The 25,001-nt window shown below is 29.3% G+C and overlaps 1 protein-coding gene and 3 long non-coding RNA genes across 4 annotated transcripts; 3 read left to right on the top strand and 1 right to left on the bottom strand.

Annotated features, from left to right (window-relative positions):
- Window positions 1-328: 328 nt before the first annotated feature.
- On the top strand, window positions 329-8,179 carry LOC117127882. The gene is made up of 2 exons (XR_004450834.1): window positions 329-369; window positions 6,292-8,179. It is a non-coding gene; the product is annotated as an uncharacterized LOC117127882 (long non-coding RNA).
- On the top strand, window positions 376-5,912 carry LOC103836299. Its single transcript, XM_033278735.1, has 2 exons — window positions 376-1,292; window positions 1,382-5,912. The coding sequence occupies exon 2, from the start codon at window positions 1,973-1,975 to the stop codon at window positions 3,035-3,037; it is 1,065 nt and encodes a 354-aa protein (XP_033134626.1). The 5' UTR covers window positions 376-1,292; window positions 1,382-1,972; the 3' UTR covers window positions 3,038-5,912.
- Window positions 8,180-13,977: 5,798 nt separating the features above from the next.
- On the top strand, window positions 13,978-15,350 carry LOC103834324. Its single transcript, XR_626469.3, has 2 exons — window positions 13,978-14,864; window positions 15,080-15,350. It is a non-coding gene; the product is annotated as an uncharacterized LOC103834324 (long non-coding RNA).
- LOC103834329 lies at window positions 15,183-19,023 on the bottom strand. The gene is made up of 2 exons (XR_004451612.1): window positions 17,944-19,023; window positions 15,183-17,845 (listed from the first exon to the last, which is right to left on the bottom strand). It is a non-coding gene; the product is annotated as an uncharacterized LOC103834329 (long non-coding RNA).
- Window positions 19,024-25,001: the final 5,978 nt, after the last annotated feature.

Raw genomic sequence — 25,001 nt, forward strand, 5'->3', positions numbered from 1 at the left:
TTATCAGTTTATGTAACCATCTGGACTTGATTTTAATGTTTTTATGCTTTTGACAGTATTTTTGTAAATCGTTAGTTTTTTAAATTTTGGATAGCCAAAAATTATTTGTTATAGTAGACTAATTTACACCCAACAAGTAGTGGCCTAATGGCTGTCAACTCGAGGAACCATTTAAACCTATGGGTCCAAACATATAAGAGCAACTCCATTGAGGGTTTTAAACAGGTTCATGGGCTCAGGTTTTGAGGCCTTTTGGATAAAAATAAATGAGAAATTGGGTTTAATTTGGCGACCCGCCTCTTACCTGTGATCCCGTCCGATACGGATTCAGCACAGGTGTCGCATTCTGATTGGTGAAGGGGAGTAGAGGTCACGCGCTTGAACGCGGAGAGAGAATCATTTCTCTCATTTTTGCGAGAAAGCTAGGGTTTGCTCTGTGTGGCGATTTCATTTGCGACGCCGAGCTCTCACCCATTTTCTCCTCTTTTCTCGATCGATTCGGCGCCGGATTGTCTCCTCCAGGACCAGAGGTGAGTTCCGAGTCGATTGACGTTTAGATATTAGCCTTCTGTTGTCGAGATCGCCATTGTGAATTGTCAAAAGATTTTATGATCTCGGGTTAGGGTTCGAAATCGAGATGTGTTTGGATCTAGGGTTGTATAACCTCGTCTACGGGTTCTATTTATCGATTAATGGTCCGAGATTTGCGGATTGAAAATCCAATAGGGGTTTTTGATTAAGGGTTAAAAAAAAATTTGGGGGTTTCGATTTGTGGTTTGATATATTAAACTGGGTTTGATAGACGGTTGGTATGATCGTATTTTACATTTTTTTTGTGCTAATCAATTCTTGTTTTGTGCTTTAGATGGATCCCGCAGATGAGAGAACAGATTGTAAGAGGAAACTGGAGCACATAAACCTCCTGAGTTACGTTTCCGATTCAGAACATGGGATGCCCAAAAGATGCGCTTGTGGTGGGAGAATGATACACGAGGTTCGAGTGAAGGATGAGTTCGACACTCAGCCAGGGAAACGCTTCTTCAGCTGTGTAAACTACGAGGTTAGATACAAACCCTGTTACCCAGTTGAATTATTAGATACAAACCTGTGCTTTAGTTCAATATTTGGAATGTGTTGTCTGATGTGTTTATTGTTTAACCAAGGCTGATGGGTTACATTATCGTCAGCCTTGGGTTTGTGGTGTGCAGGAGGAGATCGAAATGCTGCGTAAGCGTGTGGAGGAGGCTGATGAGGTGATCAAGTCGGTGCCAATGCTGGTTGAGAGTGTCGAGGTTTGTCACTTTGTCTAAGAGTTGATTTTCTTTTTTTTAATTAAGGTTTTTAAAAAGTCATTTACAACGTTTCTTTTTTTCTTGTGCAGGCACAAGTTAAAAGGCTGAGTTTGCTGCTTGATAAGCTCACTGGTGACGTGTATAACCTCACAGTGCAGGTGGCTGCTCTGGAGAGGGTGTGTTTCGAGTGAAATCCAAACAGGTAAACACAGAAACTAAACCAAAGTAGTTCTTTCCGTGTACTGATAGGTGTGTTGTTTGCTGTAATTGAACTGAAACTTAACTAGGAACTCATCTAGGTTCATTTAATATGTAGAGTAGTATCTGTACTAGATTATAACTATGAACTCACCTAGGTTAATTTAAATGGGTGTTGGTTGGTTGCTGTGATGAATGTTCATTAAAAAATATTGATTTGATGTGTAATGAATACATTTTGTGAACTACTTCATCTGTAATTAAGGCTAATGAATGTTTGGTAGTTAGAGACATCTACTTCATTAGTAGATGAAGCTTTTGAAGAATATTTTGACGAAGAATTTGATAATATCCTCAACTCCCTACTTGATGAACAAGCCACCAACCCAAAGAAACGGAATTATATCGAAAGAGATCGGGAACAAGGCCACATTCAACTATGGAACGACTATTTTGACGAAAATCCTACTTACACAACGGACATGTTTAGGCGGCGTTTTAGAATGAACAAACCATTGTTCCTTCGCATTGTCGAGCGGCTAACTACAGGTGTTCCGTACTTTCAGCAACGAGTAAATGCTCACGGAAGGAAAGGGCTCTCACCACTTCAAAAATGTACGGCAGCTATACGTATGCTCGCATATGGTCAATCGGGAGATACGTATGACGAATATCTCCGACTCGGTGAAAGTACTGCTCTTTTATGTTTGGAACATTTTACTAATGGGATAATACACTTTTTTGGTGATGAGTATCTAAGAATACCTACGGCAGAAGATCTTCAACGATTACTCGATATTGGAGAGGCACGCGGGTTTCCCGGGATGATTGGCAGCATTGATTGTATGCATTGGGAGTGGAAAAACTGCCCAACGGCTTGGAGAGGGCAGTACACACGAGGTTCAGGAAAGCCGACAATTGTCTTAGAGGCTGTGGCATCAGAAGATCTTTGGATATGGCACGCATTTTTCGGATTACCAGGTACCCTTAACGATATCAATGTTCTTGATCGGTCTCCTGTTTTCGATGACATCATAAAAGGTCGAGCACCTAAAGTTAAATTCAAGGTCAACAACCACACTTACCGTATGGCGTACTACCTTACTGACGGAATTTATCCAAATTGGTCGACATTTATCCAATCTATCTCACTTCCTCAAGGTGATAAAGCAGAGCTGTTTGCTAAACATCAAGAATCCACCAGAAAAGATGTCGAACGAGCTTTTGGGGTATTGCAAGCGAGGTTTGCAATATTCAAAAACCCAGGCCGACTATGGGACAAGGAAAAGTTAGGGAAGATTATGAGATGTTGTATCATATTGCACAATATGATTGTGGAGAACGAACGAGGCAAATACAGTCTAACTGATACTTCTCAGTTCGAGTCAGGAGAGTCGAGCAGAGGTTCGAAGGTCACAAGGCGAGAAAGTTTGCATTCCACTAACATGCTAGGCATGCGCAATGAAGTTCGAGATTCAGGAAAACATGAACGTTTGAAAGCTGATTTAGTTGAAAATGTATGGCAAACATTTGGAAACGATCAATAATCTTTGTATGTTCATCAATTATCAATTATCAATGTAATGAATAAATTATATTTAAAAAATTTACTGCATAATATTTTATACATGTTTTCAAAATAATTTCAAAACAAAAAAAAAATTAAAAAAAATATTATTTAATTCTTGTGAACCCCTTCTCAGGTTCACTAATGCAGAAGCACAATACTAAGAGGTTCAACACTATTCATGACCCTACCTAAAAAATATTAAAAAAATCCTATGAACCCCAAAGGGGGGTTCACTAATGTGGATGCTCTAAGGAGCCTATATAATTAAACTAGAGGGGATTATCTATAAATACAGGGAAATGACACTTAATAAGGAAGGCAATGTATATTGTAGTGATTTCAATAAGATTATCTAAATAACTGCTATCATTTTTTGTTAAAATGCTATCATATCTATTACATCATCTCCGATCTATAACAATTTCTGACTCTAAATGCTATAATAGAGAAAATTTCTCTCCAATCCACATCTATTTCTTTCTCTAAAATAGAGATTACTATTTTCACCTTTATATTTAAAGGAAAAAATATAATATAGTCATTTACGATATAGTCATTTAACTTTTTACTTTAATAGTTACAACCAAAAATAAATACTTTTTAGTGAAATACACTTTTTATATAATAGAACTATATTTTTTTATTTACATAATAATTTTAAAAGAAATATTAAATCTAAATAATATCGTCATTTTATGAAATGAGAAATTTGGCTCTATAGCCATATAAAAAAACTAAAAAAAAACTAACCATCCTTCCCTTTCTCTCTCTTCCACTTTTCTTCCTATATCTCTCTAACTAATGGTTAGATTATTATAGGTGATGATTTTTTGAATTAGTTTCTGGTTTTTAGTTTTTAGATTTTGGTTTTGCTGTATTTGTTTGTTTTTCAAAAAAATTATCAATACATTTTTTTTAAATAAGAAAAAAAACAATAAACTATTTAGAAGTTTCCATTAGAATTTATCAAAATATAGTGATTGTTATTTTTAAAAATTTTTTTTATTAAATTAATTTACTTTTTAAGTATCATACTAAAATATAAAACACAAAATATCTATAAATTATAAAAAATTACAAATACTAAAAATATTAAAATATTTATAAATTTTCTTATATATAACATATTAATTTTTAACACTACAATGTCTATTCTTAAAAATTTATATAATATGTTATATTAAGAATTTTTTATGTTTTTATAAATTTTTAGTTATTGTTTAGTGTGTCTAATAATACTTAAAACTATTCAATAATTTTATTTATATAAATTAATAACTAATGGTTTACAATTAATTAGTATTATACCATATGGCTATTATATATAAATATCAAAATTTAGTTACAGATATGAGACACAAATAAACTATTTTACATTATTTTTAAATGATATCTTATATATAACAATTTGCATGGAAATCACTCTATGAAATATCATTCAATTTTTTATTAACTACACAAATGCAAAACTTTTTATAATAAAAAATTAGTTTTTTTTCTCTTAAATGCCCACAAAAATTGGTTCTTTTGTTTTTCTTCATAAATTGGTTGTAGTTTTGTAAAACTAGTTTTCCTAAAATTTAGGGAAACTATTTGTTTAAAATCTTGATTAGCAAATCAAATGGTTTTTTATAAAAACCAAAACTAAAATTTAAGACTTGATTGGGTAAAAAATAATTTTTACAAAAACAAACACAAAAACCAAAAACTAAAGCAAAAACCACAAACAATCAACCTCTTAATTTTTATTTTTTGGTTATTTCACCAACTCTCCCAAAATAAATTGGGTTAATTTTTAAATTTATCACAAATAAAATTTATTATTTGTAAAACTTAAAAAGAATATATCAATATTCTTTTTTTTTAAGGAGAAAGTAAAAGAATACATTGGATCTTTATCATAAATTTCTGCTATTTTAAAGAAAAAAATAGGAGGATATATTGGAGATGGTCTTATAAAGAACTTAATAACACGTCTATGTTCTGAAGGACTATTTTATACTGAAAATAAATTTTGATGACACATGTGAGCAAGAGCAGTCGATGCATTTATGGTTCTTCGCAGTTTTTTTCTCCAAAATTCACCACGAACTCACAGATGTACTCGTGCGTGCTGCATACCCTGTTTCTTCATATATTAATGTCTGCTTTTGTTTTTATGTCTGATTAGCTTTTTACTTTACGAAAATTTCAAAATGTTTCAATCTTATCGTCGTTTAAAATGATACATCTTGCGTACCCTTCAATTATACTACTGTAGGTGTTTACTCATGAATATTACGTTTTTGTGTGCTATGGATTATGTTTATAATTTAGTCACAAAATTATGATTAGAATTTCAAGCGTTAGACTGATACTCTTAACCTGAACTTTTATCGATTTTTATTGGAAATATATTTGTAAGATTTATATTCTTTATTAGAAAAGATTGGATATACAGATCACAAATGATATCTCAATCGTATGATGATAGTGTGTTACGTGGTGCACATAAACCTATGTAAGACAGTAATAGTACGAAACACACGAGTTTTGGTCTTACAGAATTATTGCAATTTATTTTCCAAGTCAAAGTCAGTTTTTCACATGCACGTGGGACCTCTTTCTACTATTTGTTATTGCTTTGTTCCGGTTTGTTTTTGTAGACTTTTTCTTCGGATTGGTATTTCGTTCTTATACAGAGTAATACAGAGCATTTAACTGAACAAACAAAATTGGTCAATTCCTGTAGCTGTAAAAGGAAAAGAAAAATGAAGACTGATTAGGTGGTAGTTTTTTTTTTTTTTTTAACTAGAAAACATTTGTGAGAATAAAAACGCCCCAAATAGAGGGGTTCTAGCCAAAAGATTCTTGTTCTTCAAAAAAAAAAAAGCCAAAAGATTCTTAAAATACATACATATATGTATTTAACTATGATTTTCTAAAAATTACAGGAAACCCAACCAAAAATAATTATATGTATGTACTTTAAGAGTTTTTGGCTAGAACCTCTATTAAAAGTGCTCGACTATTACGGGACTCATGTACAAACCGTACTCAAAATAGTCTCATCTCTCATTAAATTTATAAAGAAGAAATACTCTTTTTTTTTCACTGTAACTGTTGTATATAAAATACATTTTACATGATAAAATAACCTTTTTATTTGTCTGAATCCCATTCCTCTTGTATATACATTATTAGCAGAGGCTCATCGATCCATCAAGCTCAAGGAAACATTGAGGAAAAAAGTGTCGCAGCCTAGATGACGAGATTTCAGTAGTTGAAAGCATCACTACCTTTTGCTATGATTCGAGTAGCATGGGCACGTGGAATCCTATGTGAATCAGCAAGGATGAAACTGATCAAAATTAGAGATCGTCATTTTGGTTTAATTTGGAGTTTAATTTAGGTTCAGTTTGATTTAATGTATTTGGATCTGAGAAAACTTTAGTCAAAGTCAACTCAAATTAGTTTAATTTAGTTTGTGTTCAGTTTTGATTTGGTTTTAGTTAGGGTTTGTGTTTGGTTAAGTTTGGTTTAATTTGGTTTTGTTTGTGTATGTACAGCTCAGTCAAGTTGTTTTCTTAGTTTTTTCTAGTTCGGTTACAAAAAAAATAAAATTTATAAAAACATAGAAGAAATCATTGTTTGACACTAAATCACTTTTTCATATTTAAACGTAGAAAATGTAATCCAATAAATTTATATTATTATTTTCAAACCTAGTATAAATATTATAGATATTATAGATAATTTTGATTCATATTCATATTCTTTTATTTTATTTTATGTTTAGTTGTGTTTCTTCTATTCATTTAGAATTAAAATATATAAAATTATATTTAGTTTTTTAGGTTAAATGGTAAAACATCTTAATTTTAATATAATTAGTATATTTAGTTAATCCAGTTAAATGACTTCGATTTTTCAGTTCGTTTTAAAACCAAACCATCTAAAATGATTAAAATTTTAACCAAATGGTTTAGACATATGCTTTGATCTGGTGTGGATCTATTTGAATTATGTTAGATCAGTTTGGTTTTATTGTTTTTTGTCGACTCTTGCTGATCAAGATATTTGAGAATCTAAGGAAAAGAAAGCACACAACACCTAACGTAGCCTTTCGGCCCGCCCATAGATTTCTTGTAGTGAAAATATGTAGGGTTATATCATTTTTTTTCCGTCAATTCGAATTCATTAAATTGTTGCACAAGGCAATTACTTCTACAAACAAACAAACAGCCAATCCCCTACCAGGACTACTACACATTGATCCAGCAAAGATCAGACCGCCTAAACCCCTTCAAGGCAAAAACAACTACACGATAAACACTTAGATAATGTTTAGAGGGATCGGCTTTCATTAACAAAGAGCTCAAAAAGCCAAGAAGGGTGACCATTGGCCACATAAGATTGAGTTCTGTTCTGTCTCGTTACGCTTTGAGCAATGAACGACGCCCCTCTGTTTTCCTCAGTTGCTACTTTCCTCAATTGAAACTCCTCCATTCTTGCCAGAAGAAACCTCATCTCCTCTAACTGAAATCTGAGGGCTGGCCATTGATGTGGTTTTTGGAATGCGAGAAATAACTCTTTAAAGTCTCCCGCAAAGACCATCCTGTCATAGCGCATACTCGTCATACTCTCTAGCGCCCATAACAACGTCTTTAATCTCGCATCAGCCAGAGAGACGACATAAGAGAAAGCTCGTCTGCTGTGAGTCAATACCACTCCTCTATGATTTCGAATAACCCATGCTCCGCCAAGAGTCTGCGTATCCTTGTTCCACTCAAAGGCAATGTTACACATCAACCAACCCTCCTCAGGAGGCAGCCATCGTTTTAATCGTCTCGTTTTTTAAACTAATGAATATTTTACATGTCCTTTTTAAGATATCAAATGAGACAGACTTGCTGTATATTTGGGCTGGCCCAAGCACTTTTGTGCAGAAATGTGTGATCAACCTTTTTTTTTGTGCAAACCATAATTTTAATTGAAATTGGGTGAAGTCCAGTTTAGAGGTCCATCCGAAAGAGGCCCATTACAAATTAGAAGACAAACGGAGGGTCTCTTTTGCTAAGCGGTCAGCTTGCAGGTTTTGAGCCCCAGGAAGAAAATCGAAAGAGATAGATTGAAAGACCAATTCCGTACGTATATGGGTTAAAAAATGGAAGGAGAAAGAAAAATACAATAGATCTTTAAACAAAACTAGATTTTGACCCGCACGCCCGTGCAGATGTATTTTTTAAAAAAATATGATGCTATTTGATTTTTATGTCACTATTTAGGGTTGGTAAAAAAACTCGAATTCGAAGAATTGAACCGATCACAATCCGAATAAGTAGTACTAAATCTGAACCGGAATTGATTAAATATCCGAATTATTCAAAATTTTGGTATTTGAAGAATTGAAATCTAATCTGATCCGAACCGAAGTGTTTTGGGTATCCAAAATAGATTTATATACTTATATATATTAATTATTTTTAGATTTAATATATATAAAAACATCTAGAATATATATGATGTAAATATATACAAATAATCAAACGTAAATACTTAAATATATGATGTAAACTTTTAAGTTCGCTTAAATGCTTGAAAATATGATGTAAACTTCTAAGTTCGCTTAAATACTTATATATATGATCTAAACTTTTAAGTTCGATTAAATGCTTGAAAATATATACAAATAATCAAACATAAATATCTTAAATAGTTAAGATATACTCAAAACTCCAAAAATACTTAAATAATTATTAATTCTCTATCCAAATATTTAAACCAAACCTATTTAAATTGGTTATCCAAATCCGAACCAAATTCTCAAAGATCTGAACTGAACACAAAATCCCAAAAAGATCCGAAAATGAACTCGAACGCCCACCCCTAATCACTATTATTTATATATATATATATATATATATATATATATATATATATATATATATATATATATATATCATATATGTGTCATCATAGGTTACAAAATATGTGTTATCATATAATTAATCGTATTTTATATGTACCATCAAATAAATTTTCTTATAATTAATAATATTTTATACGTACAATCATATAAATAATCACATATATTATATTTTAAAATTTAATGTGAAATATAAAAACCATAATTTAAGTTGGTGTTTGAAATTGGACTTTGTATTGTATTTTTTTATATATATTGAAAATATTTTTATAATAGTTATTAGAAAATATGTTAGCAAAAATCAAATTTTGAATATATATATATATATATATATATTTGAATGAATTTTTGATATAAATCAATTTTAAATTATTATTTTGATTTGAATATATTATATATCAAATAATATAGATCTATTATTTTTTAATATAATGTAATGGAATTCCAATTGTTAATAGCATAAGCCCATTATTTTTTTCTCTAACTTACTACTATCCATGTTTCCAAACAATACTATTTTTTTAACTACTATCCATATTGCTAAACAATCTCAATGTGTACTTCAACTTTAATAATATAGATAATGCGATAGATGTCCATTGGTCAATTCGAATTTCGGTCCACGTTTTTAATTTATAAAAATTAGTTGTTATATCAAAACTATAACTACTTTGATTTAATTCAGTTTATATATGTTTGATTTATTTGATTTTATACCAAAAACTTGACTTTATTTATCTTTTATAATGTTTTATATGTTAATATATATGACTATAAACTGGATTTATCAAAATATACAATACTCTAAATTTTAAATAGAATGTTTTTCTATTTTATTTAACTATTAAAAATACTTACTAAAAATAAAATTTATAACTATAGCAATTGTAATAATATAAAAATAAAAGTGAGTAAATTCATAATATTGATAAATAACTAATAATATTAAAATAGAACGATTAGTCGGAAGTCTAGATTATCAGGTTTAGACTTTTAAAATTAAAACAATATACTAAGTATATAAAAAGGTTATATTAAATATCATGATTCACAAATTATAAAATATATATTATTATTTTTTATATGCTCTATCGACTGATCCAATCAGCTTCAGGAAGAACATACTTAGTGATACATAGTGGACTAGTCCGAAAGCATAGCACACTACCTGGCCCGAATTTGAAAGGCATTCCGACTAATGCAAGTATATAGACTGACTCATCTGTTACGGCCTACCATATAAACCACTTGAGCTGAAACCCAAGTCCAGACTAGTCAAATAACGAAAATTAAGTTCCCAAGGGGAACCAAACATATTATTTCATTTTCATAAAAAAATATACTAAACTATACTATTAACTGTTTTCATAGAAATTTACACTAAAATATATTAACTATTTAAATTTATAAATAATAAATTATTTATTATTATAATATTATAATTGTTTAAGAAATTTAGAAGATAATTGCCATTGTTTTATAAGGCCTGGCCATCTAAGCAGACGCCTAGAACTTTTTTTAGAACACTGTTATTTATATTTTGTAGAAGCTTCGTTGTCTTTTTAATTTTTATTGAAATTATGGTTCATCGGAGCAAAGAGAAGACTAAGAAAGCTTCATATTTTGGTTTATGGGTAAAATCTCAAATAAAAAATCAAACTGTAAGAGAGCATCAACAAATAGTTGGCATGAGTACCTCTTGTGGAAGGCAAGATCTATTTATGTTAAAAAAATCAGTTAACAGAGTTTTTGATAAATCTGAGAAAGTGAGTTGCATCAGAGCTATTAAACGGCGTGGTGGAAGCTTTTGTAATTGAAATTACATATTAATACTTTTGTGTTATGGTATATGTGTAATTGAGGTTACGTATGTGTAATTGAGTTATAGATTTTTCAACGGTAAGCTTTGGAGGAATATCTAAACAAATAAAATAATAAAAATTAAAAAAGTAGGACAGAGGAATGGTTGAGGTTTTTAGTAAGTTTGGGTATTCAGGGTTCCAATCGGGTTTCGGTTTAATCTAATTGGATTTTGGTTTTTCGGGTTTATCAAAATCAGCTCCATTAGGATTATATGAAAATTTGGTCTGAGACCGGTTCGGATTCTATCGTGTTCCGGTCGGGGTTAGTAAAACTTCAAAGAACCGGTACAACCCGATGTACATTCGGGTTTGGGTCCCAATCGGTTCTTCGGTTTAAATGTAGCTGATTTATATCTACTTTATAACAAAAAAATTGGTTCTTCGGTTTTAAAATACTTGATTTGTACATATTTTGTAATAAAACATAAATAAAATCGGTCAAAAAAAGAAAGGAACATCAAATGTGATCGTTCAAAATCAAGTGAATAGTAAACATAGTTATTGATCGAAAGAAAACTAAAATAAATGAAAGCATAAAACGAAAACCAAGTTCTCATGAAATGAAAAACATTATTCAATGAAAACAAAACTAAAATCTAAAAACTTCAACCTTCAACCGTCACTTTCAACCATCAATCTTCATATAATAGATCATTATTTTAGATGTTCAATTTATTTTGAATACATATTCGGAATTGAGATCATGTTGGGTACAAGTTCTTTTTGGAAACTTTAAATGTTTTGGGTTCTATCGTGTATACATTTAGGTTCGGGTTCGGTTCAGATAATACCCATAACCCGAAATACCATAAAACAAGATCCATTCGGTATTTATGCCGTGTTCAGATCGGTTCGGATTCAATTTTATCGGATCGGATTCGGTTCAGGTTTTCGGGTTCAATTTATTTGCCCTTTCCTAGTTTTTTGAACCAATACTTTCAGAATCTGTTAAGAAAGTTTGATAACACATGTTTCTCTTCCATTATTAGTCAATAATTATCTATAACAATTAAATTTAAATGCAAAAACACAACACATTACAATATTACCTTTTTATAGCTAAGAACCTCTTTTTAAGGCAAGACTGGTATAGTACTTTACCGGAGTTTGATGGCCTGTTAGGGGCAAGGAATGTAAGGGCATGTTTTTCACCCGTCCATTCGGAGGTAGAGGCATTGATTTGGGTAATGGAATGTATGAAGAATTTAAGACAGTTACAGGTAACGTTTGCGATGGATTGTTCTCAATTGGTAAAGATGGTTTCGGAACCAAAAGAATAGCCAGCATTCGAAAGCTATTTGGAAGACATCAAACTTCTCAAAAGAAGTTTCCTCAACTCAGACATCGTCCATGTACCTCGGACGGCGAACCTTCGGGCGGATAGCTTAGCACGCAGTGCTAGGAAACAATCATCATTTATCGTTCACATGGATGCGGAGTTACCAACTTGGTTTACAAAGTCAACATGAGTCTGTAAATTCGTTGCTGTCAAAAAAATATATATATAGCTAAGAACCTCAAAATGCTGGGGATGCTCTATGTATTAGTACTTTTGTTTGGTTTTAGGCCCAGAGCTCAAATTTTTTAATGGTCCGGTGAAAAAATATTATTCAGTTATTAACCTATTAGAGATTTATAAGATTTGGACTTTTTTAATTTTTTTTTTTGAAATTAGGGCTTTAAACTTTAAATTTTTTGAAAAAATTGTTGGACCTTGTGCTTTTGTTCTACAAGCACTCCCCTAGGGCCGGACCTGTTTTGTTTAATAACAGACAAAGTACTGTAACACCGATGCAGCTTGGTCAGCTACAACTCTTAGGCGGGGATCGGCTGGCATTTTGATGATCCTGTCTCAGGCTCTCACACGGAAGGGGCCCGATCCTTGGAACTCATCTCCTCCCCCCTTATGGCGGAAGCGCTGGCCATGAGGGAAGCTATCAGGGAAGCAAAGCGCACATCCGTTACCGACGTCTGGTTTTGTACAGACTCTCAAGAGCTCGCTAGAGCTGTTAACTCGAAGTCATATCCGGTGGAGCTCTTTGGGGTTCTCATGGATATCGAGTCTCTATCTTATTGTTTTGATTTCTTCTTTGTTTCTTTTGTTGGACGGGAGAACAATGTAGTTGCTGATTTCCTTGCGAAGGCTGCATTGTTCTCTTTCTCCTCTACTTTGTACTGAAACTCTTTGTTTAGATCTATGAATCTTTTCAGTTGACAAAAAAAAAAGTACTATAACATTGACGAAGAAAATGATGAACTGTTTAAAAATAATGACGGATAAAAACTCAAAGGTAGCCAAAGAAGAAAAACCCGCAAAGTAATGAAAACCCAAAAGAATACTCTCTCATTTTTACCAAAAAAAAAGTACTCTCTCATTCGTTCGCCTAGCATCCTGGTCTTCCTCCAATTCCCAAATAAGTAAATAGCACACCTTGCGTCGGATTTATTCTATTTTCTTATTAACATTAAACCTGATTTGCTAAATCGACTGTAAATCGCAATTTCAATATTTTGTGGAATTAAGTTGGAAATTTAGTTTGAGTGGATGGTGGTCGATGTGCTATGTAAGTTGAGAGCGGGAAAGTTTGGTAAGCAGCTTCAAATTTAGAAGTCATCCTGATAACAAATTACTTAAAACACTTTATATACTAAGATCATATAAATTATATATACGATCAGTTGTATTTTATAATTTACATACAACTATACTATCATATTTAATTAATTTTTTTAAAATTTATTCATTTTCATCTGTTTGTAAACGAAATCATATTTATATAAGGGCAATTGTCAATAATAGCACCTTTTGAAGTTTATGTCTCAAAAATAGCACTAGAAGGAGAAAGTCACAAAAATGACATTCATTAAAGGGTAAAATATTCCTAATACCCTTGGTTTAAAATTAAATAAACAAACAAAAATAAATAAAAATAATAAAATAAAAATAAAATAAAAATTTTTTTTTTATAGTTTCAGATTATGTGTTTTCAGATTCGAAATTTTTATAATTTTTTTTTTTGAAATTTTTTTTTCAAAATTTTTTTTTATTTTTTTTTTCAAATTTTCTTTTTATAATTTAAAAATTCTTTTTGAAACTGTTTTTAAAATTTTTATTTTTTATTTTGGTATTTATTTTTTATAAAATTTTAAACCCTAATTCCAAAACCCCACCCCTTAACTCTAAACCCTAAGGTTTGGATTAATTAACCCAAGGGGTATATATGTATATTTACCTCTTTAATGAAACATATTTTTGTGACTTTGAGCCTTGAGTACTACTTTGGGAACAAAAACTTGGTTTGGTGCTATCCTATTCTTTTTCTCTTTATATAATGTAGTTTTTAATGATAACTTTCATTTCGTTTATTCAGTACTAGCAAATCTAAACCATTTTTTCTATTTCAATTTTGTTTTACCAGGATTTTCAGATATCTTTAACTCTAAGACCACCTCCATCAGGAGGTTTTAGTAAAGGTTTCTTAAAAAAAACTAAAAAAAATAAATCAAAAAATACATAGAAGAAGAGAACACTGTTAAACACAACAATGGTAACTGCTAAGCACCCCATATGTGTCTATGTCGTATTGGGTAATGCCTTAGCGAAAAGGAAGAAAAAAATGTTGGTCTCTCTTCGTCGATTCTGAAGTTCTTTTGCAAGAAAATCCGAATCGTCGTTCGTGGAGAGAGAGAGAGAAGAGACGATTGGATCAAAGTGAAAAGAAGAAGATGAGTTCTGATTTGTATCCGAAGGGGTTTACAGCAGCGACAGGTGCGCGAGCAAGTACGGTCGGCGGAGACCGGTTATAGTCGCCGGAGCTGCGGCGACCGTGGTGTCTGTTTTGGTGATTGGACACGCGGTGGATATAGGGTGAGCGTGTGGGGATGGAGAAGGGAAGGGGATGATAAAGCCGAGGGTGCTTGTGGTGTTGGTATGGAGGAAAAAACGATGTCGGATCAGAGCCAGGAGCTGAAGGACGAGTAGAGTCTCTATCTTCTTTGGTACTCACACTGGAACCGCTGAAGGGTTTGCTAAGGTACTCGTTATGTTCTAAAAGGATTCTGTTGATGTTGACTTGGTAGCTCTAGATGTTGGATGTGGCTTCTGTTATATGAATATGGTTTATCTAGAATATGGTTTAGGTTGGGAATTAAATAGACTTTAGTGTCATCTAGTTGTTAGTTGAGTAGAAGTGCTTTGTCAGGTTCGATGTTAATGCTTCTGCTTATGCTTGATAACCTCTAATGAAAGGAACACTTCCACCTCAACACCAAGTTAATGCCTCTGCTTATGCTTGATGGGAACTCTTTGTCAGGTTCAATATCAGACTTCTCTCGGTGTCTGAACTTGAAGATAATGTAAAGAACACTCTCTTTAGGATCAAAGTTGTCTATTGTGTTTTGTATAAATGTTGATGGGCTAATAATGTTTTGTATAAACCGAAAAGATTCCTTCCTCGTTGGCTAATGTTTTGTAAGCTACCTATTGAAGTATTGTTAGTCACTAAATCAACGTTTCTCTTCCCTTTATAAGTTAAAAATATGACATATGGTGTAATGAAAATCACATTGTGCTTACTATTTCTCTTCCTTTTTTTTTCCTTTTGTTTCTCTTCACCAATTTCACTAAGATTTCATATTATGTCATATTTGTTTAAATTTTAAAACCAATCATTCAACTTAGAAAACAAAAAATTAAGAACCTCAAAAAGGTTCTTCTATTGGACCATGCTAAATTAAATTACATTAGTAAAGGTTCTAATTCTAAACTTCACAAATTATACAATTAATTATTAAACTAATCATTAGAACCTTTAATGGGCTCTAACCATTGGACATGCTTTAAGGGCTTATTTATCAGATAGTAGTCCAATTAAAAATGCAATTAACAAGAACTGAGTAAGAATTAAAAGAATAATAAAACCTAGTGCTGACCGAATATTTGAAATCATGGGATCCCATTTTAAACCCAATAGTGATGGAACTGTTCCGAAATGGTATGGGGGATGGAATTGTTCCGAAATGCTATAGGGATTGTTTGTGATATCTTTGACATGTAACTGTTTTTTTATAATCAGGGGTATCCGGCGTACCGAAGTCCATTCAACTAATTTTTTGAAGTTTGTTTATTGGCATTAGATAAACTAGGGATTATCCCGGGCTACGCCCGGGTTTTCTTCTATATTTTTTTTTGTTTTTTCTATAGTTTTATAATTTATAACTTAACATTTGTATTTGTAAAAGTACATTAGAATCTATCAGAAATTACAAAATAATAGAAAAAAAATCTAAATTCATTTTATGTATTTATTGTTTTTCAATGAATTCAAATGGTTAAAACTCACAATTTGTTGTGTTCTTTTTTACATTGGAAACTTTATATAGTTGGTCAGAAAAATGGACTGACAGTTATTAAACTTTAGTAATGTTCAGAATCTATTTTATTTCGATCATTTTTATGTAAAATAATTGATAAATTTACAAATGATTTAACCATTGTTATGGTTTTAGAATTACTGAGTTCACGTTTATAGGTCTTCTATCCTTAAAAGGAAGTACAAACCAACATATTAATTGGCATCGTCCTCCTCATCGTCACTTGTTAAATAAACATTTTTTTTACTACTGGCTTTTATTTTTTCCTTTTTGGTTGTAAATGTATTTTAAATTCTTTTTTATATCATAGGATACAATCTAATTTGTTGGGCTAATTTTTCATAAACTTAGAAACTGTTGTATTTAGTTGTTATTTAACTATAAATAACTTCATAAATTAGTCTTCAGTTGATTTGGAAGGCCAAACTAAATTTAGTTGTTACTTATCATGTCCACAACCCATGTGATTTGCTAAATAAAGATCAACTTAATTTCAAGAAAGAATTTTACACAAAAATATATACACACACATTGTAGTCATCATCACTATCTTTTGTAATTTTCTTTTTTTTTTTTGTTTGTCTATTTTTGCTTATTGTTCATGTAGGATGAAAATTAGGAATTGGATCGGTGTTGCATATTTGAACGGCACGTTCCAAATTATTTATATATTACCCATGGTATAATTATTTGTAATACCAAGCATGTAGCAGAAGAAGCGAGCAATCATATATGTAAACAAATTCTAGACAAACTGGGATTGTTTTCTATTAGGAATTGGATCGGTCAAGTTAACATCTGATTATACGGCCAAGGCAGCACCTGATTTTTCTATGTCTTTACCGTGTTAAAGTTTGGACATTCATGTGCTCCTTAAGAGCAGATAATGCAGCAGCCCTCGCCTCTTCTACTTTCTCAAGAACAGTTTTTGACGTCCCATTCTTGATTTTCTTGGCTAATCCCAAGTGTCTCTGTCATGTACCTTGTACATCATATCAATTAAGGCACATTAGATGAGAGAGAGAGATATTATATTTTTCAACACACGGCAAGACAAACTTATTATTCCTTATGTAAGCTGGAGAGTCTTCAATGTGGAAGCAAAAACTTTAAAATAAATTGTCCAGTAAAACTGATTTACCTTCTCTAGCCCAAGCTAAGATTCAAAGATGGAAGAAGATGGAGTTAATTGTTTCCTACAGAGAAAAAGTTGAGAAGAAAACCCCTTCAATTCCAGAAAACATTTTGGTTCTAACTAAACTCGTGGGCAATAACTTTCTTCTCGTTGAGCCGTAGCAATAGCCTGGTACCTAATCCATATTCTCAAATATTGGTTAAATGTTAAGATCAAGGGCCAAGGGGGCAAACAAAATCTTAGTAATTCGAATTAAAAAAAACTGTCGGCATCATTATAGCATACCTTTTGTACTCTCTGATAAGTTTGATCATCATCCACTTGCTGATACATTCCAAGTTAAAACTTTCAATTCAACAAAAGAGTATATATAAAAACCATAGCTTACTTACAACATTTATTGCCCAATTGTTCTGGATACAATTTACTTAAGCCATGTTTGTTATCTCAGTTCCCATAGTGTAAACACGTTCTACGACATCTGGGTTGCTCAGGAACAAAACCTAGCTACAACAAAGAAGAAAAAGAGTCTCGATTTCAGTCCAGGTGGTCAAGAATCAAACCACAAAAACTCCCATTTAAAGACAATGTATATGGTGATATACCTTTCAACAGTTCTTGTAGTGAACCAAGCTGCACTGCTACTATCCTCAGGCTTGAGAATAATCGAGTAGCCACCTTTAGCAACTTGATCTTGTGCTGTCTTCAAGTGAGAGTTTTCCATTTGGTGTTACCAACAGATCACACCTAAGTTAGTGACTTAACAGTTTCTAACACAAAGCTTATGAATCAATCACCATTTAAAGGCTTTGATCTTATCAAGGAACCCATAAAAACGCAATCTGCCGACTCAGAAAGTTACAGTTTCTAAACGTTTACCATCTTATGGTCTTAACTACAATTTTTACATCAATTACAATTAAAGAGAAATTAAGCTATACGCACAGGGCGGAGTAACGGAATACATACGATGATTCGAGCAGTCAGCTAGTGAGAAGCAGCGGCGTTTACGGTGAATGTTTGATGATCAGAGAAAACACACCGGAGAGATATTTTGCCGATTGAGTTGCCATTGCATGAGTTTGTTTTATGGATTTCCTTGAATGAGCGTGAAGGAAAGAGTCAAAAGAGGTATATAAGAGGGACACATGAAGTTAGAACGATCAAATCAATGAGGATTAAAGGAATGGCGAAGAAGAAAATTGATCGAAGGACCTGGATGGACTTAACTACAAAGTAACGGTGAGACACAAAAACAATAAGGTTTTTAGTTTTTGGGAAGACGAAGTGAACTTAGAACGTGTTTGGTCTGATATTTTGTTTGGGCTTAGAGATGGTTTTGTCTGTGAATTGGCCACATAAAATACATTACAGCCCAATACACTTAGCCCGATTCAGTGATAAATGACATGGCAGATTTGAAAGGAATTGTGCATTCTCATTGGTTAATTTTTTTTAATGACGTGGATAGCTTCTATGTTGATTATATCCAACTTTTAGTATTGTACTAGGGATTAACCCGGGCTACGCCCGGGATTTTTACTTTTTCTAATTTAAGTTGTTAAATTATTTATATTTAGGCTATGATATATATTTATATAAATGTTAAATGCATGTCATAATTAAAATTTATTTTTAAATTTTAACACGTTAAATTAACATATTTTTTACTATTGAAATATTTTTTTGTAATTTTATTGGCTATCTAATTATCATATTTAGCAAAACTATCTTTTGAGTGTTGGAATAAATGTTTTAGAGATTTTATTAAACTGCAGTGTATTTTCGGATCAACCACATGCTCAACATTCGATCGATCCGTAAAAAGATGGTCGATCTCCTTGGCCAGGTAAGTACAATTTTAGCAAAAATATCTTTTATTTTCAAATATTAAGTATATAAATATTCTTTTTAATTTTTTTAATTGTATTTTTTGATTAAATTATTGTATTATAATGGTTATGTAAATATTTTTTGTGATGTTTGAATTTGTGTTGTTCGTATACTTAACGTAGATGATATTGATGTTTAACAATTTATTGTGTTCTGGAAATAGAAAATAATGATATATCAAAACGTATCTAATACTTGTTAAATGATAGTATAATGTAAATTACATCCATTATTTGAAAATAACAATTTGTTGTTTTTATTTTTATTTTAAATCAGAAATTATTTTTATTTAAAACAATTATTCATATATAATATAATAGTTTAAGTTTGGAAGATTAATCTATATATATAAATTATGTATATTTTTAAAAAAATAATTTAAAATATTATATATTGAGTATCTGAATAAAAGCTGAATTTCTTATCTTGAAAATCAGATATTTATATTTTTGTCTTCATGTTATACTCACCAATCCATCATTGATATTTATAACTCAATATGTTTTTTTGAAAAACTTAGTTTTAAGTAATAAACGAATTTAATAAATTAAATTCATCACCTATAATGTTCTGTAAACTATATTTGAAAGCTCTCTAAAATTATATTTTAAGCATAATATTATTATTATTTAATTTAAGTTATTTTAAACATAATATATGCTAAACCAACTTAAATTATATTTACAATAGGACCATCCTAAACCGGTTAGTAAACCAAAAACAATACTAAACCAACATGAACCAATACCTGATTCGGCGAGGAAAGAAGTGTTTCGGGATAAACGCTTGAATGGTTATTAACTGAAATGGTTTGATCATTAAAGAGTTAGTATGAATATTAACAATAAAATTATGGATTAAATTAATTTAAATTTGTAAGAATACCTTTGAGTCTATGAAAAGCAATTCAATTCCCATGAATAAGTTTGGCTTTTGGAAGTTGCGGGTTTCCCAACAATGAATCCACCTAACAAAAAGTTTGTTGTTATAAAAAAATCTCATTCAAGGTCATTAAAGGTTTCTGGGACGGCAAGAGTTGATGGTGAAACCATTTTTTGCTCGAGTGCTTTGAAATTTTCCTTAATAGTGTGAGGTTGATGTGGATAGAATAATGAGATTTATAGGGACTTTCTTGATGAAAAACTATACATTTTTTTTGTTTAATGTGGTATTTCCATTTTTATATAATTTACTACCATTTTAAGATAGAAGTACATTTTAAGATATATGCTTAAATCTTAATGTACTTTTTGCATTTTTTTAAATGTTTATTTCCATTTCATATATTTTTATTTACGTAATATCTATATTTTATATTTTAAAATAGATATTTAAATATTAATGTACTTTTTCCATTTTTTAAATTGTGTATTTACTTATATTATATATTTTATATTTTAAGATAGATGTTTAATGCTTGATGATCTTTTTCCATTTTTAAAAAAATTGTGTATTTACTTATTATTACATATATAATTCATATATTATATATTTACATTATTTACTTATTATTTATTTTCGTGTATATGTATTTCCATTTCTTGTACTTTTCATTTACTTAATATCTATATTTTACATTTTAAGATAGATGTTTAAATCTTAATGTACGTTTTCCATTTTTTTTTAATTGTATATTTCCATTTGTTATACTTTCTATTTACATAATATCTATATTTTAAAATTTAAAATATATTTTTAAATCTTAATGTAATTTCCCATTTTTAAAATTTGGTATTTACTTATATTATATATTTACTTGTTATTTACTTTTCTTTATGTTGTGTATTTCTATTTCTTATACTTTCTATTTACTAATAATTTTATATTTTAAGATTGATTTACATTTTAAGATAGATGTTTAAATACTAATGTACTTTTTCCATTTTTTTAAATTGTGTATTTCCTTTTCTTATACTTTCTATTTACTTAATATCTATATTTTTCATTTTAAGATAGATGTTTAATATTTAATGTACTATTTCCATTTTTTAAAAATTGTGCATTTACTTATTATTGTATATATAATTCGTATATTTATATATTTATAATATTTACTTATTATTTATTTTTCTATATATTGAGTATTTCTCTTTCTTATACTTTATATTTAGTTAATGTCTATATTTTATATTTTAAGATAGATGTTTAAATTTTTACGTATTTTTCTATTTTTAATGTAAAACGACAATGTTTAATAGAAGAACTTGGACAAATAGTCAAATAGTTATATTTATTTATTTTTTCTTTTTTTTTATAAAATGGTAATGTTACATTATGAAGATAACCCGTTTTTTAGTGAACAATGGTAATCTTACATATGTTTAATGTAGTTTTTCCTTTTTTTTATGTTGTATGTTTACATATTATTGTTATTTTTAAATGTAAAATGGTAATTTTGCATATGTTTAATGTAATATTTCCATTTTTTATGTTGTATGTTTACATATTATTTATTATTTTCGAAATTATATATAATTTTTTTTTACAAAATAGTAATGTTACATTATGGAGATAAGCCCTTTTTTTAGTGAAAAAATGGTAATCTTACATATGTTTAATGTAGTTTTTCCATTTTTTATGTTGTATGTTTACATATTATTTTCTTAAAATAAAAATGCAAAATTGTAATCTTACATATGTTTAATGTAGTATTTCCATTTTTATGTTGTATGTTTTACATATATTTATTATTTTCGAAATTATATATAATGTTTTTGTTTTTTTATAAAACGGTAATGTTACATTATGGAGATAAGCTGTCTTTTTTTAAGTTAAAAATAGTAATCTTACATATGTTTAATGTAGTTTTTCTATTTTTTTATGCTGTATGTTTACATATTTTTTATAATTTTCGAAAATAATAATATTAAATGTAAAACTATATTTTATGCCACGTGTCATCTTTCGAGCTTATATTATATATTTACTTATTATTTATTTTTCTTTATATTGTGTATTTCTATTTCTTATACTTTCTATTTACTAATAATTTTATATTTTAATATTGATTTACATTTTAAGATAGATGTTTAAATACTAATGTACTTTTTCCATTTTTTTAAATTGTGTATTTCCCTTTCTTATACTTTCTATTTGCATAATATCTATATTTTACATTTTAATATAGATGTTTAAATCTTAATATACTTTTTCCATTGTTTTTAAGTTGTGTATTTCTTTTTCTTATATTTTCTATTTACTTAATATCTATATTTTACATTTTAAGATAGATGTTTAATATTTAATGTACTCTTTCCATTTTTTAAAAATTGTGCATTTACTTATTATTGTATATATAATTCGTATATTTATATATTTATAATATTTACTTATTATTTTTTTTTTTTATATTGAGTATTTCTCTTTCTTATACTTTATATTTAGTTAATGTCTATATTTTATATTTTAAGATAGATGTTTAAATCTTTACGTATTTTTCCATTTTTAATGTAAAATGGCAATGTTTAATAGAAGAACTTGGACAAATAGTCAAATAGTTATATTTATGTTTTTTGTCTTTTTTTTTTTATAAAATGGTAATATTAGATTATGAAGATAAACCGTTTTTTAGTGAACAATGGTAATCTTACATATATTTAATGTAGTTTTTTCCATTTTTTTATATTGTATGTTTACATATTATTGTTATTTTTAAATGTAAAATGGTAATTTTACATATGTTTAATGTAGTATTTCCATTTTTATGTTGTAGGTTTACATATTATTTATTATTTTCGAAATTATATATAATTTGTTTTTTACAAAATAGTAATGTTACATTATGGAGATAAGCCGTCTTTTTTTTTTAGTGAAAAATGGTAATCTTACATATGTTTAATGTAGTTTTTCCATTTTTATGAGAAGTTTAAATCTTAATATACTTTTTCCATTGTTTTTAAGTTGTGTATTTCTTTTTCTTATACTTTCTATTTACTTAATATCTATATTTTACATTTAAGATAGATGTTTAATATTTAATGTACTCTTTCCATTTTTTTAAAATTGTGCATTTACTTATTATTGTATATATAATTCGTATATTTATAATATTTACTTATTATTTATTTTTATATATATTGAGTATTTATCTTTCTTATACTTTATATTTAGTTAATGTCTATATTTTATATTTTAAGATAGATGTTTAAATATTTATGTATTTTTCCATTTTTAATGTAAAACGGCAATGTTTAATAGAAGAACTTAAACAAATATGTTTAATGTAGTATTTCCAATTTTTATGTTGTATGTTTTACATATATTTATTATTTTCGAAATTATATATAATTTTTTTTGTTTTTTTTATAAAACGGTAATGTTACATTATGGAGATAAGCCGTCTTTTTTTTTAAGTGAAAAATAATAATCTTACATATGTTTAATGTAGTTTTTTCATTTTTTATGCTGTATGTTTACATATTTTTTACAATTTTCGAAAATAAGTAATATTAAAATGTAAAACTTTATTTTATGCCACATGTCATCTTTCGGGAGAAATTTTTTCCGCTGATGTGGACGCCATAAAACGGTAATGTTACATTATGGAGATAAGCCGTCTTTTTTTTAAGTGAAAAATAATAATCTTACACATGTTTAATGTAGTTTTTTCATTTTTTATGCTGTATGTTTACATATTTTTTACAATTTTGTCTATATTTTATATTTTAAGATAGATGTTTAAATATTTATGTATTTTTCCATTTTTAATGTAAAACGGCAATGTTTAATAGAAGAACTTAGACAAATATGTTTAATGTAGTATTTCCATTTTTATGTTGTATGTTTTACATATATTTATTATTTTCGAAATTATATATAATTTTTTTTGTTTTTTTTATAAAACGGTAATGTTACATTATGTAGATAAGCCGTCTTTTTTTTAAGTGAAAAATAATAATCTTACATATGTTTAATGTAGTTTTTTCATTTTTTATGCTGTATGTTTACATATTTTTTACAATTTTCGAAAATAAGTAATATTAAAATGTAAAACTTTATTTTATGCCACATGTCATCTTTCGGGAGAAATTTTTTCCGCTGATGTGGACGCCATAAAACGGTAATGTTACATTATGGAGATAAGCCGTCTTTTTTTTAAGTGAAAAATAATAATCTTACATATGTTTAATGTAGTTTTTTCATTTTTTATGCTGTATGTTTACATATTTTTTACAATTTTCGAAAATAAGTAATATTAAAATGTAAAACTTTATTTTATGCCACATGTCATCTTTCGGGAGAGATTTTTTCCGCTGATGTGGACGCCCTATGGAGATTCAAAAGCTCCCTTTTATTAGTAGAGAGTAGTTTTTTCATTTTTTATGCTGTATGTTTACATATTTTTTACAATTTTCGAAAATAAGTAATATTAAAATGTAAAACTTTATTTTATGCCACATGTCATCTTTCGGGAGAGATTTTTTCCGCTGATGTGGACGGCCTATGGAGATTCAAAAGCTCCCTTTTATTAGTAGAGATTGATCCTGTTGTTTGCAATGAAAATCAGATACCAATATCGTATATCCACACAAACAAATATATCGTAGATCGTACGTTTCAAATCTTGGGTGCTTAACACCTTCCCAAGCCCCTTTATCATTTGACCATTGTGTGCTTATGACATGTAACCGTTGATTAGTGGAAAATGATACTCAGCTCCAGTTAAACCAAAAACCGAAACGGTAATTTTATTTTATTTCGATTTATCATGAGACGAAAGTAGGAGTGTTTTTATGCTCCCACGAATATGGAAAATGAACCCACCAGACCA

The sequence above is a fragment of the Brassica rapa genome, chromosome A01, assembly GCF_000309985.2.
Source record: "Brassica rapa cultivar Chiifu-401-42 chromosome A01, CAAS_Brap_v3.01, whole genome shotgun sequence".
Taxonomy (NCBI): Eukaryota; Viridiplantae; Streptophyta; class Magnoliopsida; order Brassicales; family Brassicaceae; genus Brassica; species Brassica rapa.